The sequence below is a fragment of the Schistocerca nitens genome, chromosome 6, assembly GCF_023898315.1.
Source record: "Schistocerca nitens isolate TAMUIC-IGC-003100 chromosome 6, iqSchNite1.1, whole genome shotgun sequence".
NCBI classification, from domain to species: domain Eukaryota; kingdom Metazoa; phylum Arthropoda; class Insecta; order Orthoptera; family Acrididae; genus Schistocerca; species Schistocerca nitens.
Genome location: NC_064619.1, coordinates 740,218,630 through 740,236,830, shown reverse-complemented (window position 1 = coordinate 740,236,830; position 18,201 = coordinate 740,218,630). Strand labels below are relative to the sequence as shown.

The 18,201-nt window shown below is 45.2% G+C and overlaps 1 protein-coding gene across 1 annotated transcript in view; it reads left to right on the top strand.

Moving 5' to 3' along the window:
• The first annotated feature begins 297 nt into the window (after nucleotides 1-297).
• LOC126263613 (uncharacterized) overlaps nucleotides 298-18,201 on the top strand; it is a 74,657-nt gene continuing 56,753 nt past the window's right edge. Inside the window, exon 1 of the mRNA XM_049960700.1 lies at nucleotides 298-391. Within this exon, the coding sequence (XP_049816657.1) occupies nucleotides 308-391 (84 nt within the window). The 5' untranslated portion in view covers nucleotides 298-307. The remainder of the gene's footprint in view (nucleotides 392-18,201) is intronic.

The following is an 18,201-nucleotide window of genomic DNA, read 5'->3' as shown; positions in this document are numbered from 1 at the left end:
CAGCACAGCTAAATCGCCTTGTGACAATGTAGAGAGCAGTCAGAGAGACTAGATCATACGTGGGGGGCGTACAGACAATTACATTTTTTCCCGTGCAGACAGAATAGCTGTGATACGCTACGACAAGTATTAATACCCCGTGGTATCCATTACACATTGTCCGCCGCAGTGTGAGATGCGGCAGCAGATAGCGGCCGCAGCCGTCAGCCGGAAGCCGCGCCGCTATCTGGGCGCCCATCTGCCGCCCGCCAGCCGTTATAAGCGCGGCGCTGCCCCCGACGCCACCCAGCCGCCCGCCGCGACCGCCATGGCCGCCCCCAGACACCTGCCGCTGCCTCTGCTGCTGGCGCTGCTCGCCGCCACGTGCACAGCGGCGCCCAACGCCCAGTCCGTGAGTCACCGCACCACGTGTCGTGCTCTCCTTCATGCCTGGTGGCCTGACACCGCCGGCTGTCGATGTGTTAGGGTTAGGACTGTAAAATTAAGCACTACAGGGAGGTCACAGGTCATGGGGTAGCAATCTGCACACATACAGGCTGTGATTGTTCTTGTTGTGGTCTTCAGTCCTGAGACTGGTTTGATGCAGCTCTCCACGCTACTCTATCCTGTGCAAGCTTCTTCATCTCCCAGTTCGTACTGCAGCCTACATCCTTCTGAATCTGCTTAGTCTCCCTCTACGATTTTTACCCTCCACGCTGCCGTCCAATACTAAATTGGTGATCGCTTGATGCCTCAGAACATGTCCTACCAACCGATGCCTTCTTCTAGTCAAGTTGTGCCACAAACTCCTCTTCTCTCCAATTCTATTCAATACCTCATCATTAGTTACGTGATCTACCCATCTAATCTTCAGCATTCTTCTGTAGCACCACATTTCGAAAGCTTCTATTGTCTTCTTGTCCAAACTATTTATCGTCCACGTTTCACTTCCATACATGGCTACACTCCATACAAAAACTTTCAGAAACGACTTCCTGACACTTAAATCTATACTCGACGTTAACAAATTTCTCTTCTTCAGAAAAGCTTTCCTTGCCATTGCCAGTCCACATTTTATATCCTCTCTACTTTGACCATCATTCCCTCAGCATCACCCGACTTAATTCGGCTACATTCCATTATCCTCGTTTTGCTTTTGTTGATGGTCATCTTATATCCTCCTTTCAAGACACTGCGACAGTAGCGCATAAACAAACTATGAATAGGCCGCTTGTGTGATTTCTACTCGCGTGATTCATGTGCAAAGGTTTCCGTCGTGACATTGTTCGCACGGCGGAAATTAAGAGAATTTGAGAGCGTAATAGTAGTTGGAGCCAGGCGCACGGGACATTCTATTACGAAACAACGCAGTGGCCGATGGCCTGCACTTAACGACCGAGAGCAGCGACGTTTCGTAGGGTAGGCAGTACTACCAGACGAGCAACACTGCGTGAAATGGTCGCTGCAATCAGAGTGCCACGTACGACGAACGTATTCGTTATGGCAGTGCGGCAAAATTCCGCGTTAATGGGCTAAAGCAACAGACGCCCAAGACGAGTGGCTGCTAGCAGCACCACATTATCTGCAGAGACATACCGGTTGGACCCTACACGGCTGGAAAACTGTGGCCTGGTCAGATAACTCTGAATTTCAGTTCATAGGAGCTGATGGTACGGTTCGAGAGTGGCGCAGACCGCACGCGACCGCGAACACAAGTTGTCACCAACGCACTGTGCAAGCTGGTGGTGGCTCTGCAACAGTGTGACGTGTCTTTACATGGAATGGACTGTGTCCTCCGGTTCAACCGAACCCATCATTGACTGGAAATGGCTATGTTCGGCTACTTGGTGACCATTTGCACCAATCACCACATTCCCAAACAACGGTAGAACTTTTATGAATGAAAGTGTTTCTCGTAACTGACCCACAATTGTTCGCGATTGGTTTGAAGAACAGTTCGAGCTAATGATTTGGTCACTCAGATCGCCTGAAATGAATCCCATCAAGCATTTACAGGACATAATCCAGAGGTCACTTCGTGAACAAAATCCTGCACCGGCTACACTTTCACAACTATGAACGGCTACAGAGGCAACACGGCTCACCGTTTCTGCACGCGACCCAACGAATTGTTGAGTCCCTGCCACGTCCACCTGCTGCACTACGCCGAGCGAAAGGACGTCCACCACAATAATTGAAGGTATCCCACGACTTTTCTCACCTCGGTGTAAAGTGTGCACCGTACAAGTTCGGTCGTTATTCTCGTGACACAAAACCTTGAAGTACTCGTTACTTTTGTTACTGCACATGGGCGTACCCAGCGAGGGGCAGGGGGGGGGGGGCAGCTGCCCCCCCCCTCCCCCCTAGAAGATATTGGAACTCGTTCGCGCAGATACGGGAGTAATTTTTTTCGTCTTCGACACGTTACTGTCGGCGAATCCTAGAAGATTATTACTGAATTAAAAAGTTGTATTTTTAAACAAGTGCATTCTTATATTTAAAATGTTTATTGAAAGCAGTTTTTCACTAGTTTACTGTTTTATTTAGTAAGAAGTGCTGTATGTTGTCTCGAGTCCTTGTTTCCTGAGACTAGTAAGACCTGACCCCCCGCCCCCCACCCCTGGGTACGCCCTTTTTTTGTTACTGCACGTCGTAAGAGACTCAAACATGGCGTTACCACTGAACAATGAGCGCGCTGCTGTTTGTCGACAAATGAATGTGGCGCCAGGTGACGTGGGCGGAACCGCACATGCACAGGTGCCGGTTGCCTATTTAGCGGTATCACACATCGCGGTTAAAGATAATTTTGCAAGTCAGGCTTGAGTTCATAGTTGTGAAGGTAAAGTATGCAATCGGGCGGTAGCCTAACTCTGGTGCGATAATAAATGCTGCTTCTAGTCGTCCTCACATTGATTGTTTATCAAAAAAGCCTTATTTTTGGCTCAAATGGCTCTGAGCACTATGGGACTTAACATCTGAGGTAATCAGTCCCCTAGAACTTAGAACTACTTAAAGCTAACTAACCTAAGGACATCACACACATCCATGCCCGAGGCAGGATTCGACCTGCGACCATAGCAGTCGCGCGGTTCCGGACTGAAGCGCCTAGAACCGATCGGCCACCGCGGCCGGCAGCGTTGTTCTTGTACGACTCCTTAAAACCAAGTAAACTACTATTCAACACATACTGCGATCGAATCGTGTTATTGGATTCCATTAGGAGTTCAACAAAAACTGGAGTTTTACAGAATAGGAAAAGGCTGGAGATATCTGAGCATCAGTTTTACTACGGGTTTATTTTTTTCGTGCTATATTCACAGGTAATTTTACAAAGCCTGAGAGGGCCCTTTGCATTCACTTTTTCTTAGAAGGGCTTCCAGACTACACAACACACGACCTGCCACGACGTTCCTGAGCACTTTACGCTCCTGACTTCAAGGAGTCAGGGGTGGTACTGTACACACTTGTGGTAGATGTTGTAGCTCTGTTACAAGTAAACTATCATAATTATATCGACGTTTCCTTAGCTTTTTTCCAAAATTTCTCTTGGACCCTCCTCTTAGTGAATGTAGTTGCCGTCAGATATTACACTTTTATTTGTTTACTGTCACTTGTTTCAGAAGAGCCTACAGTTTCCTTCTCTTCTGCTCCATGAGCATCGCACACGCTATGAAGAAAAGCGCTAAATCACCATTATTGTGAACTCGTACAAATAGTACAACGGGTTCATAAAATAGGCTAATCTCTTTATTCACGGCAGATCTCAGTTTCATTTTGATAGCAAACTGAAGAGTTTGTAAAAACTGTACGTAGGTCGAATAAGTGATGTTGGCGACTTACGCGCAGCGCGCCACGGACGCAGACTGGTGGGACCAGTACTGTGCCATGGGAGACATTCTGCTGCGCTTCATGGGATCTGTGGCAGTACTCAAAGAGACGCTGACACCTGCAAACCATTCCCATCCCTTCACGCTTAATGTCTTCCCCGACGACGATATCGTACTTCAGCTGTATAAATGTCGGTGTCTCGGAGCCAGAACCGTTCTGCAGTGGTTTGAGGAGCATTCCAGGGAACTCACATTGACGTCTCGGCAACCAAATTCACCTGACGTTAATTCTACGGAACACATCTCGGTCGCTCTCGAGCGTCATCACCGCATAACCTAGTCAGCAGGTCATTATTTACGCTAAGTACATTATCTGTGCGTAGACATCTAATGACACATACCTCCACAAACCTACCAACAAACTGTCGGATCCCTGATACACAGAATCGGTGAAGCACTTCGTTCTAAAGACGGAGAAACGAGCTGTGAAGCAAGTCGTCATAATACCGGGTAATGAAAAAGTCAGTATAAATTTGAAAACTGAATAAATCACGGAATAATGTAGATAGAGAGGTACAAATTGACACACATACTTGGAATGACATGGGGTTTTATTAGAACCAAAAAAATACAAAAGTTAAAAAAAAATGTCCGACAGATGGCGCTTCATCTGATCAGAATGGCAATAATTAGCATAACAAAGTAAGACAAAGCAAAGATGATGTTTTTTACAGGAAATGCCCAATATGTCCACCATCATTCCTCAACAATAGCTGTGGTCGAGGAATAGTGTGGTGCACAGCATTGTAATGCATGTCCGGAGTTACGGTGAGGAATTGGCGTCGGATGTTGTCCTCCAGCATCCCTAGAGATGTCGGTCGATCACGATACACTTGCGCCTTCAGGTAACCCCAAAGCCAATAATCGCACGGACTGAGGTCTGGGGACCTGGGAGGCCAAGCATGACGAAAGTGGCGGCTGAGCACACGATCATCAACAAACGATGCGCGCAAGAGATCTTTCACGCGTCTAGCAATATGGGGTGGAGCGCCATACTGCATAAACATCGTACGTTCCAGCAGGTGTTTATCAGCCAGGCTGGGTATTATAAGATTCTGTAACATATCGGCGTACCTCTCACCCGTCACGGTGGCAGTTTTGTTGCTGTCCAGCGCCATCTGTCGGACATTTTGTGAACTTTTTTTTGTTTCTAATAAAACCCCATGTCATTCCAAGCATGTGTGTCTAATTTTACCTCTCTATCTACATTATTTCGTGTTTTATTAAGTTTTCAAATTTATACTGACTTTTTGATCACCCGATACTTTGCCTCATCAGTGTATTTATATCTTCTTCCTTTTCCGATGCGACTAACTATTTCATTTTCACTCCTGTCAATCCTTTTTCCCCTTCAATCTGTCCTCTTCCGAACAGGACATACATATTGTTCACAAAACTGATCTCCTCTCTTTTATGTAAATTTGTGCCTCTGGGTCAGAACCTTCGTTTACCTGCAACGCAGTTTTATGTTCATCTGAAACATTTGATGGAGCTTGTATCTCTGTCTCATCCCACGTTATTGCACATTAAGTGATAATGGATTCAACTTCTGTATTGTCTCTGCAATCAGTCACAATGAATGACATAATACTGTCAGCATTTTCTTCCGACTGAAACAGTCAAATACTGGAGAGAGATCTACAACAAAATATTTCTTGTTCAGTCCGTCAAATGTATCAATACAGTGCCTGCAGAAAGTTTACTCTCACATCTAAATTTCGTTGAGTCCACATGGTAACAACGCGCTAGTCGTCGTTTTACATCACGTTATGATACACAGCGTAACGGTTATGAGTACAGATATTTCTATTGGCTACGTCTTCGGGTTGCTTAGTACCTCCCAGTAAATGTGGCAAGAGAAAGCCATTAAGGCTTACTTTCCCCTGAGCAGCAGGTCAGGTGCTGGAGAGTGGGCACATGGACGCAAAACAGTTATTCTATACTGACTGGCATAATCCACTTAGCAGCGCAGTTATGACCGTATAGGAAACATCAGGTCATAAACTTTGTGATGTATTGTGGGATCACTGTTCGATTCAGGGAAGAAACCAGCCAACACACTAAAAAAATATCTGCCTACGTTCATAGTACATATTTCTCTACTTTTCCGTTTTGTAAAAAGAATTAAAAAGTAAATTTTTTCCGACTAAAGTGTATTCTTTCTCTATAACTATTAATTTTACAGCTGTGAAATGTCTAATGATGCTTCATTACACCGTAGCAATCACAAAAATGATAGTACACCGTGGGACATGAACTCCTGCTCATTTGACAACCTCTCAAACAAATATTTTCCCCCGCTAAATTCGGTGGCAAAATTGGCCAGTTTCCTTCCACGATAACTACCGATTGGCAACACTTTGACGAATTCTGATTGAGGAGTTGTTTCCTCCATGTCTTGTTTGTGATACATTCGCAATCGAAATAGGTCTAAATGTTGCCAGTCGGGAGTTATCGCGGAAAGAATCTCATCAATTTTGTCACCGATTTTATCGGTTAGAAAAAAAAAAAATTGTTTGAGAGGCAAACAAATGTGTAGAAACATTTTTCCCACATTCGTCTAGTATTCGTATGATTTATATACCGTAATAAACCAGCAGTAAAAATTGAATAGCTGTAGAACTAGCAGTTTTCAAGAAAGAAAACGTTTTACTCAGGAAAAGAGGATTTTAGAGATGTGAATTTTAGAGATATTTAGAAAACGGAAAACCATTTCATTTCCAAAAAACATTAAAGCTAGAAGAGTGAAATTTTAATATATGTAACAATGCTGCCTAGCAACAATTTGTAAGACAGTAATTGATATGCTACTACTTTAGGGACACATAAGGATTCAACGAAATTTTCACCTGGCCTCATATTTACTGCAAGCGCTGAAATAAACCAAATTTGTTATTCCCAAAGGTAAAGTAGTGGAAGATATTGACAGATGAAAGTAGAATACATAAAATCAACAACTTTACTTATTGTCTTCTGTGTTGAAATGTATCCAGCTAAACAGATCATAAAGAACTCATTTCTCTGGTTTCGGTGAGACATTTTATACTGTTCGAAGCTTTCTTTCTCTCCTATTCCTCCACCATGAGTCGCTAATGCTTCTCCATATGTTTTTCAAAATGTCACTTGAAATACTATAAAATGTAGGTTTATCGTAAATGAAAGCATACTAGTTTCAGTATAGTTTTTTGAGATTCTTGGCAACAGGAGAATCTATAGTATTCTCCTTCCGAATCTCCACAGAATACATAAGCACAATTGTGGAAGACTTACTGTGCGCATTTGTCTACAGATTGTCCCCTATTTACTTCACAGTTCCTCGGACGGAAAAATTTTTGGAATAACCGAAGGAATTTTCGGCCAACTGCAATGGTGCTGAAATAAAACGACCTCGTACATCTGATGCTTTGAATCACAGAGATATCGATGTTGAGAGACTAATTCACAGAGTATCTGCAAGTGTCTCATTGCAGTTTTGCTCGGCTAGAGATCACGCCACAACACTACGCAGAACGCCACTGGGGCAAGGCTTCCGCGGCGGCGTTGCTGATCAACCACGAGTCGCACCCCAAACTCGAACTGCGAATACGCGAGCAGGCAGCGCCCTACAGCCGCGGCGGCCTTGCCGCTGCCGCACACCATCCAGTATAAATGTACACCGAACATTATGACCACTTACCTAATAGCCGTTATGTGCACGTCTGTCAAGGCTAACAGCGGCGACTCGTCGATCCGTGTACGCAGTGCGGCATTGGTAGGTCACTGGCGCAAGTTGGCATTGGCATCACACCTGCACACACAAATCTCGTAATTCCCTAATTCTGGGGACTGGCACAAGGGGCTCTGAGGCCACGCTCAATCACATCCCAGATGTGTGTGATCGGGTTCAGATCTGGCAACTTGGGAGGCCAGTACCTCAATTGTAACTCGGCGCTGTGTTCCTCGAACCACTCCATTACACTCCAAGCCTTGTAATATAGAGCATTATCTTGTTGGCAAACGCCACTGCCGTCGGGAAACATGATCGTCTGCAACCAGTGAACAATACACCGTGGCCGTCATGGTGCATTGCACAAGCTCCACTGGGCCACGCCCACGCGAAAGTTGCACAGGGGATAATGGAACCCTGCGAGCTTGTCTCCCTTCTGCATTAGAGGTGTCAAGGAGCTTTTGCCCTGAAAGATGAAGGATTCGCGCCCTACCGCCGGCATGATGAAGAAAGTGTCGGGATTGATCGGACCGTGGAACGCTCTGCCACTGCGCCAAAGCCCAGCGCCAGTAGTGACGTGGCCATTTCAGTCGTAGTTGCCGATGGCGTGGTGTTAACATCGGCTCATGCACGGGTTATCGGCTGCGGAGGCCCATCGTTAGGAGTGTTCGGTGCGTTGTGTGTTCAGACACACCTGTACTCTGCCCAGCATTAAACTCCGGTGTTAGTTCCGCCACAGTTCCCCACCTGTCCTGTTTTACAAGTCTGGCCAGTTTACAATTTAAACGTCCGACATGTTTAATGAGGGGTGGCCGCTGAACCCCACGTTCGTCTGGACGTGGTTTCGCCACATGTTGAAGAGACTCACCACAGTAGTCCTCCAACACACGACACGTCATGCAGTTTCCGAAATGCTCGTGCCGAGCTTCCGGACCATTACAGTGCGACCTCGATCAAACTCAATGCATCGCACGCCTTCCCCGTTCTGATCACGGACACCACACTCACTGGTACTACGTGCGTGTGTCTGACCAGCAGTCATTCCTCGCCAGGTGAGGCTGCTGTCGGCTGGACGGCTTTGTATCTTAGTGTAGGTGGGCGGTCTTAATGTTCTGGCTGATCACTGTATGCGGAGTGAGTATACGAAAGCGCAGAACGAGAATTCCGTCTGCAACACGTCCTGCAGCTGAAGTAACGTGATTTTTGGGCGGCGCGTCTTAGCCCGTATACTGCTTACCGTATTTTCAGTATTATTACTTCGCTGCTACAGATAGATCACTTTCAGAACTACCGTAAAACTTTGTATACGTGCTTTAGTGACATCTTAGCAATTATACTTATGTGCATATGATGTCTGTTCTTTCGGACATGTCCAAAAGAACAGACACCATATCCATGTAAGAATATAGTTCTGGCAACACCAGCCATGACCTTCTGTGCGGATGCACACATATTCCCCCAACTCTTACGGGACTTGGTAAGAATGCCTTCCACGAGTAATGAGTCAGTTGGGATGGGACACTACGAATGTACTGTCCGCACATACAAGGTGAGAATGTGGGTCTCGCGGGAGGCGTGCGCGAGATATTCCCTCCAGTCACGGTATCCACTCTGACCTCGGTGGCTCAGATGGATACAGTGCCTGCCATGTAAGCAGGAGATCCCGGGTTCGAGTCCCGGTCGGGGCACACATTTTCACCTGTCCCCTTTGATAAATATCTACGCCCGTTAGCAGCAGAAGGTATTAATGTAATTCTAATTTCGTTCTTAGCAATTTGATAGCAGAGACGAAAGTTCGCATACAGATGTGAAGAGTAATACCATTTTTCGCTACAGTAACAAAGCTCAGATACCACTTTATTTACGATTTATTTACAATTTTTCAGTTACGTGATAAGAAATGGATGCTGGGAATATGTTTTTACTTTTTCTGTTGCACTTATTCATATGGTAGAATCTCTGTTCTAATTAATTATGTTACAATGACACTGCATAGAAATCTGTCTCAGGGAGAAATACTTAGATAAGCACAAACGTTTGAAAGCTACATCAAATGGGGGAAATTAATCGGACCCTCATGTATAAATTTTATCTGCATATTAACATAGCACCAGTTAAAGCCTCCAGCAAGCAAACGGGACATTAAGTGGAAGGACTGGACGGATTGGGTTACACAACATTCACCATTGTTCATTAAAACATACTTATTTAAGAAAAGTAACTAAAACCAGGTAGGTTAACAGGATTAAAAGCAACACTCTGAACTTCTCAAATTTAAGAAATTACACGCCTTAGTTTAGTGACAATTTAAAAAAGACAATAGTTAAAGCAGTTCATAGATTTCAGACTCAAAATTTCCAACTTTACAAACCACAACTCGGAAACTGCTTCAATAAATGAGCAAATAATTAATATTTGGAAACAGGTGGTTCTTTAGGACAACGTAGTGGCATAACAATAAAAAGCTATACCTGAAGACAGAGTAACTTACAGCTGCCTCGAGAAAACTAGGTAAAATAAAATACTCCCTCAAAGACATTTCGATATTTAATGAAGTAAACGCGCACACATTTATAGGGCTGCCTTCAGGCAGAGAGAGCAAATTCCCCTTGAATCTCGCTCCAATGAGCATTTAAGTAAAAAATGTAAAAGTCTTTCGATTTGACGCCACTTCGGCGACTTCCGCGTCGATGGGGATGAAATGATGATGATTAGTACAACACAACAGCCACTCCCTGAGCGGTTGAAGAATAACTTGCTCATTAACTGTCGCCAATAACGGCAGATCCTTCCAAGACGCATGTGTGTAGCAAACGCTGAGCCGTTAACTGCAGAACAGCTGAGCCTCACAGAAACCTCCCGTGCCGGGTCTGTGGGCGAAATTAGCGCTGCGCTACAAGATCTTATAGCTCACTGTCACCAGGTCTCACTAAGGAACAACAGATGAAGCTAGTTGCCATTCTTCAAGAGTTCTCTGAGTGCTTCAATCCACAGGTGAAGAGCACAATAGACAAATCGATGGTGAAGCATCGGATTAGCGCTGGAGACCATCAACCAATAAGCCAGAGAACATATTGTGTGTCAGCAACGGAACGTCGAATAATTCGTGACGAGGTAGAGAAGATGAAGAACAGTGTGCGATTTGCAGGGGGGGGGGGGGATGGGGGGGATTTCCCCCCCTCTGCATCAGACCATCCTCTCCTCTGGTTTTAGTTTATGCATCCCAACCTGGGATGTTTAGTTCCCACGCACTGTAGTAAAACTTTACATATAATTTAAATTTGTGGAGCCGAACACTGAAAGTTTTTAATAAGTCTTACTATTAATACTATTAATATGTTTCAGTTTTCTATCATCAGAATAAGTACAGCTTTTCACAAATGTGCGTCTACTTTTTGAATTCCCGTTGTATACCTGTATGTAGATGATTTTGTAAATAAGCTTTATCTATAATGTACTTTTAAAGATATAACAAGGGATGGCTTTTCTGATAATGCATACGCGTGAATAGTGAATTTCGGCATTAACATCTATTTATAAATAGCTGTTTAACCATGCGTAACGCCACAGTCCAAGCTAGTAACATATATAATTCTACTAACCCCCTAAGACATCCCCCCGCCTCCCCCCCCCCCCCCCCCCACTGGTAAAAGCACAAATCGCATCCTGATGAAGAATGACATCATTCAGCATTCGCAGAGCTCATGGTCATCACAAGAGGTTCTTGTCAGGAAGAAGGATGGCAGTTGGCGCTTTTGTGTCGATTACAGGAAGCTTAATAACATAACTGAAAAGGACGTTTACCCTCTTCCACGAATTGACGATACACGAGATTGCCTGAAGGTGGCTAAGTTTTTCTCAGCCATGGACATGTACTCGGGATACTGGTAAATCGAAGCAGATAAGGCTGATCGTGAGAAAACTGCATTCATCACCCCTTAGGGCCTGTATGAGTTTAAGGTAATGTCGTTAGGTTCGTGTAACGCACCAGCAACTTTTGAAGGGATGGTGGATAATCTTCTAAGTCACCTGAAGTGGACGATGCGTCTTTGTTATTTAGATGACATTATAGTGTTCTCAGAGACATTTGATGAACCCATAAAAAGACTGAGGGCCGTTCTTAAGTGTCTCCAATAAGGCGGACTGAAACTTAATCCAAGAAAGTGTCTCTTGGAGCAAAAGAAATAAAAATACTTGGACACCTTGTGTCAAACGAAGGTGTGCGACCAGACCCAGAAAAGGTGAGATCTGTAACGGAATTTCCTATTCCTAATAGTATTAGAGATGTGAGAAGCTTCCTCGGATTTTCTTATTACCGTCGTTTTATCAAAGACTTTTGTATCAAAGCCAGGCCACTCCAAGAGTTTTTAAAAGCTGATGCTAAATTTATCTGGGGTGGTGCTCAACAAGATTCTTTCGAGTGCTGCGAAAAGCTCTGACGACTGACCCTGTACTTGGTCTGTATGATGAGAGAGCACTTACGGAGCTACACACAAATGCCGGTGGGTATGGGATCGGTGCTGTTCTGGTGCATAGAAAAGAGAAGGTTGTAGCTTATGTTTCTAGGACACTTACAAAAGCCGGGAGAAACTACTCAACTACAGAAAGAGAATATATTGCTGAGATCTGGGCCATGTCCATATTTCAACAGTATATTTATGGAAGGCCATTCACAGCTGTTACAGACCATCATTCACTTTGTTGGTTGACGGGTCTTAAGGATCCAACAGCACGACTCGTCAGGTGGGCACTACGTCTTCAACAGTATGACATTACCATAGTGTACAAAACTGGAAGACAACACCGAGATGCCGACTGTCTCTCAAGAAACCCTGTGCAAGACCATCAAGACTTTGATGAAGATAGTGACTGTTTCGCAGCACTCCAGGATCTCTCTGCTGAGCAGAAGAAGGCCGCCAAGATATCTCAAATTATGCTTGCCTTAAATCGCTCAGAGGATGTGAAAGAACAGTTTAAGGTAGTTAATGGATTACTTTGCAAGAAAAACTTTGATCCGTTTGGAAAGACCTGGCTACCAGTGATTCCTAAACACATGCGCTTAGATGTTCCACAGAAATTCCATGACACACCTGAGGACGGACATTTAGGATTTATTGAAACATACGAAAGAATCCGCAAGAGATTTTTGTGGCCTGGTTTATTCGGGAGTGTCCGTCACTATGTGTCGCACTGTCGAGAGTGCCAGAGGAGAAAGGCAGTTACTCAGAAACCACATGGCCCATTCATACCAATTCCACAAGGCGAAAAGCCTTTCCAGCGCGTTGGGATTGGCCTCCTCGGACGATTTCCAACGTCTGCTAGTGTCAATAGATGGATTATTGTTTTTACAGATCATCTGACACGCTATGCCATTACGAAAGCCGTGAAAACAGCCGAAGCCAAATTCTTCGTGGAAGACACGGTGACCCAAGGTCGTTAATTAAGGATCGAAGGAAGGTTTTTGAGTCAATCTTGTGACAGAGATAAACCGTCGGTGCAACATTACGCATCACATGACGGCTGCCTACCATCCGCAAACTAACGGGCTTACTGAACGCCTTAATAAGACCTTGGCCGACATGCTATCAATGTTCGTCAATGTTGAGCAGGCAACTGGGATGAGGTGCTACCTCTCGTGACGTTTGCCTACAACACCGCCAAACAAGAAACCACAGGAATTACGCCATTTTTCCTGGTCCATGGGCGTGAGGCGACTACGACGATGGACACTGTGTTTCCGTTACATCCTGATCAAGTGGACGACGACTGCATCGGCCAGGTGTTAACAGAGCTGAGACAGCTTGGCAGTTAGCTCGACTCCGCGCGCTGCAGGCTCAAGAAAACGATCGCCGAAGGTGCGACGCGAGCCACCGCCCTGTTGTCTACCAGCCTGTTGACCTCGTCTGGATCTTTACTCCTGTTCGGAAGGTTGGTCTCTCTGAGAAACTCCTCAGGCGCTACTTCGGACATTATAAGGTTGTAAGACAGATGTCTGATGTTACTTATGAAGTTGAAGATTTCGACCCCAACACAAGACGACGAAAGATCAGAAATACGGTCCACGTCCTTCGAATGAAGCCCTATAAGGATCCTGCAACCCAGGGCAAATTCGAAGCTCCAGCGACAGGCAACAAGCGGAAAGATGACGAAGAGGCAAAAGGAGTTCTAAGAATATCACCGGCAGGGCGAACATCAGTCGTCGGTAGTCGGAGTATGCAGGACCGATGACTCGTTCCCGGACTAGGAGGACGTAACACCGAGACGCTGTTCACTTAAGGAGTGATCAATGTCGCAGAAGAAGCTCACAAGGGAACCTCCCCATCGCACCCCCCTCAGATTTAGTTATAAGTTGGCACAGTGGATAGGCCTTGAAACACTGAACACAGATCAATCGAGATAACAGGAAGAAGTTTCGTAGAACGATGAAAAAAATAAGCAAAATATACACAATGAGTAGTTCATGTGCAAGATAGGCAACGTCAAGGAGAGTGTGAGCTCAAGAGCGCCGTGGTCCCGTGGTTAGCGTGAGCAGCTGCGGAGCGAGAGGTCCTTGGTTCAAGTCTTCCCTCGAGTGAGAAGTTTAATTTTTTATTTTCAGACAATTATTATCTGTCCGTCCGTCCGTCCGATGCGAGGTAACTGCGCCGTAGTATCGGGACGCTACACCTAAACAAACATCGAAACACATGACGTCGGTCGACTACAGTGCACGGAAGAGAGAGTGTTCCTGCTAACGAGGCTCCCTGGCTGGCAGTTGACTGTTCGCTACTTTTGGACGAGAGTGCATTAAATACGTGAGATGTATTCCGTGGGCAATATGAATCCAGCAAATATAGCTCGCGACTTCAATAACAAGGCACGTCCATTCGTCTACTAATCGCACGGTTTTGCGGTGCGGTCGCAAAACACAGACACTAAACTTCTTGCAGTGAACAGAGACGTCAATGAACGAACGGACAGATCATAACTTCGCGAAAATAAAGAAAGTAAACTTTCCACCTTTTTTTCCGTTATTGATCGTTGTGTTTGGTCGTCGTGGAAGTCGCAAGACATCCGTTCAAGTTCGGTGGTTGATCGTTCCACTCAGTTTTTTATTACAGAGGCCAACCGGCCCTCTGACCGAACACGCTGAGCTACCGTGCCGGCTTATCCACTCGAGGGAAGTCTTGAACCAAGGACCTCTCGCTCCGCAGCTGCTCACACTAACCACGGGACCACGGCGCTCCTGAGCTCACACTCTCCTTGATGTTGCATATCTTGCGTATGAACTACTCAGTTTGTATATTTTGCTTATTTTTTTCATAGTTCCACACAACTTCTTCCTGTTTTCTCGATTGATCCGTGTTCAGTTTTTCAAGGCCTATCCGCTGTGCCAACTTATAACTAAATCTGAGGGGGGTGCGATGGGGAGGTTCCTCTGTCAGTAGCAGTCACCGTGCCGTAGTGGTTATGATACGAGGCTGTTGCATGGAGGCTCGTGAGTTCAAAACTTACCTGAACTGTAAAATTTTAATTTCTATATTTGGTTCGAGTACATTCTAGAAGTATCCACAAATGTCAAGAATCATTGTACTGGAATGTTCTGTAACTGTATATGTATATACAGGGTGTTTCAAAAATGACCGGTATATTTGAAACGGCAATAAAACCTAAACGAGCAGCGATAGAAATACACCGTTTGTTGCAATATGCTTGGGACAACAGTACATTTTCAGGCAGACAAACTTTCGAAATTACAGTAGTTACAATTTTCAACAACAGATGGCGCTGCGGTCTGGGAAACTCTATAGTACGATATTTTCCACATATCCACCATGCGTAGCAATAATATGGCGTAGTCTCTGAATGAAATTACCCGAAACCTTTGACAACGTGTCTGGCGGAATGGCTTCACATGCAGATGAGATGTACTGCTTCAGCTGTTCAATTGTTTCTGGATTCTGGCGGTACACCTGGTCTTTCAAGTGTCCCCACAGAAAGTAGTCACAGGGGTTCATGTCTGGCGAATAGGGAGGCCAATCCACGCCGCCTCCTGTATGTTTCGGATAGCCCAAAGCAATCACACGATCATCGAAATATTCATTCAGGAAATTAAAGACGTCGGCCGTGCGATGTGGCTGGGCACCATCTTGCATAAACCACGAGGTGTTCGCAGTGTCGTCTAAGGCAGTTTGTACCGCCACAAATTCACGAAAAATGTCCAGATAGCGTGATGCAGTAATCGTTTCGGATCTGAAAAATGGGCCAATGATTCCTTTGGAAGAAATGGCGGCCCAGACCAGAACTTTTTGAGGATGCAGGAACGATGGGACTGCAACATGGGGCTTTTCGGTTCCCCATATGCGCCAGTTCTGTTTATTGACGAAGCCGTCCAGGTAGAAATAAGCTTCGTCAGCAAACCAAATGCTGCCCACATGCATATCGCCGTCATCAATCCTGTGCACTATATCGTTAGCGAATGTCTCTCGTGCAGCAATGGTAGCGGCGCTGAGGGGTTGCCGCGTTTGAATTTTGTATGGATAGAGGTGTAAACTCTGGCGCATGAGGCGATACGTGGACGTTGGCGTCATTTGGACCGCAGCTGCAACACGGCGAACGGAAACCCGAGGCCGCTGTTGGATCACCTGCTGCACTAGCTGCGCGTTGCCCTCTGTGGTTGCCGTATGCGGTCGCCCTACCTTTCCAGCACGTTCATCCGTCACGTTCCCAGTCCGTTGAAATTTTTCAAACAGATCCTTTATTGTATCGCTTTTCGGTCCTTTGGTTACATTAAACCTCCGCTGAAAACTTCGTCTTGTTGCAACAACACTGTGTTCTAGGCGGTGGAATTCCAACACCAGAAAAATCATCTGTTCTAAGGAATAAACCATGTTGTCTACAGCACACTTGCACGTTGTGAACAGCACACGCTTACAGCAGAAAGACGACGTACAGAATGGCGCACCCACAGACTGCGTTGTCTTCTATATCTTTCACATCACTTGCAGCGCCATCTGTTGTTGAAAATTGTAACTACTGTAATTTCGAAAGTTTGTCCGCCTGAAAATGTACTGTTGTCCGAAGCATATTGCAACAAACGGTGTATTTCTATCGCTCCTCGTTTAGTTTTTATTGCCGTTTCAAATATACCGGTCATTTTTGAAACACCCTGTATATACCGTACGTGTTCTGGCCGGAGGCAGTTTGCTCCAAGCTCTTGTATGAGCAAGTACTGAATAAACCTTCGTTACGTGAAGTTACTGTTCGCCACTCGTGTAATTACACCTTCTTCTACGTGACAATATATTTACCTTTTGCTACAAGTTGGTTCTGAGTACTAATTATTGGTTCTCCTCCTTTCCTAATGGCGTTCTTTAGCCGCTGTGCATGCACGTTTGCTTACTGAATCACTTAAGTATTTTTCCTCAAGAGAATTTTCACTGTTTGTCTGAAGGGAGTTATATCAATCTATGCACATTCCTTGTCTTACTAATTACTTAACTTCGGTCCGCCCCCGGTAGCTGGGTGGTCAGCGTGACAGAATATGAATCCCAAGGACCAGGGTTCGATTCCCGGCTGCTGTCGATACCTCCTTCAGGAGTAGGGCTTAATACATGTCCTCAGCAACACCCTTCATGAGATGTGCAACCTTATCTTGCTCCTTCATTCTACGAGCCACTATTTTACACAGGTCCAAGACGTCTTGAATGTATAATGCTGTAGTTTTTCCTGGATGCTGTGCCCTGGACTTAAATTTATATTCAGCGTTACAATTCTGTCGCTGTGTGTCGCCGAAATACTTGCGCAGTTCGACCTGGAATACCTCCCAGCTTGTGAACTTCTCCTCGTTGTCATACCATTGCTTGGCAGTGCCCTCCAAGTAGAAAAATACGTTAGCCAAACACACGGTTTATTCCCATTTGTTAAATTTGGCTATACGCTTCAGCCACTTGTTTGGATCTTGGCCATCGTCACCAGAGAACTCAGAAGGATGTCTCATGTGATGGCACACAGTTGCTGTAATCGTAACGTCCTCCTCTTCTTCTGTCTCCGATAGATTTCGATCTGTTGAATATGGGTCGAACTTGGGTTTTTCGCCACGTAAACGGCGGCTCTGTCGTGGCCTGATGGGAGCCACTGTGTCGCCCATAATGTGCGCTATCACGAGTTCCAATATCCGGCACCTCCACCAGAATAATATCACGTTGAAGAAGGTGTAATAAGATGAATGACGGACACTAATTTCACTTAACGAAGTTTTACTCAGCACTTGCATATACAAGAACGTGGAGCGAACTGCATCCCACCAGAGCACATACGGTATACATAGAGTTACAGAACATTCCAGTACAATGATTCTTGACATTTGTGGATACTTCTAGAATGTACGCGAACCAATTATACAGTTCACGACAGCCTAGTATCCTAACCACTGCACTTAATAAATAAATAAACGAAAGGTGAGAATGTATCACCCCATGAAAACATTTAAATAACAAACAGCTGAACAATTAAATCTAGTTATCTGTAATTAGCCCTGAGACAGGCAATAAATTTCCTTTATTCTTCAGCGCACAAATGACTAGCGAACGAACACATAAGCAACCTTCAGGGCATAGTAAAATTTAATAGTTTTATATCCTCTTGCCT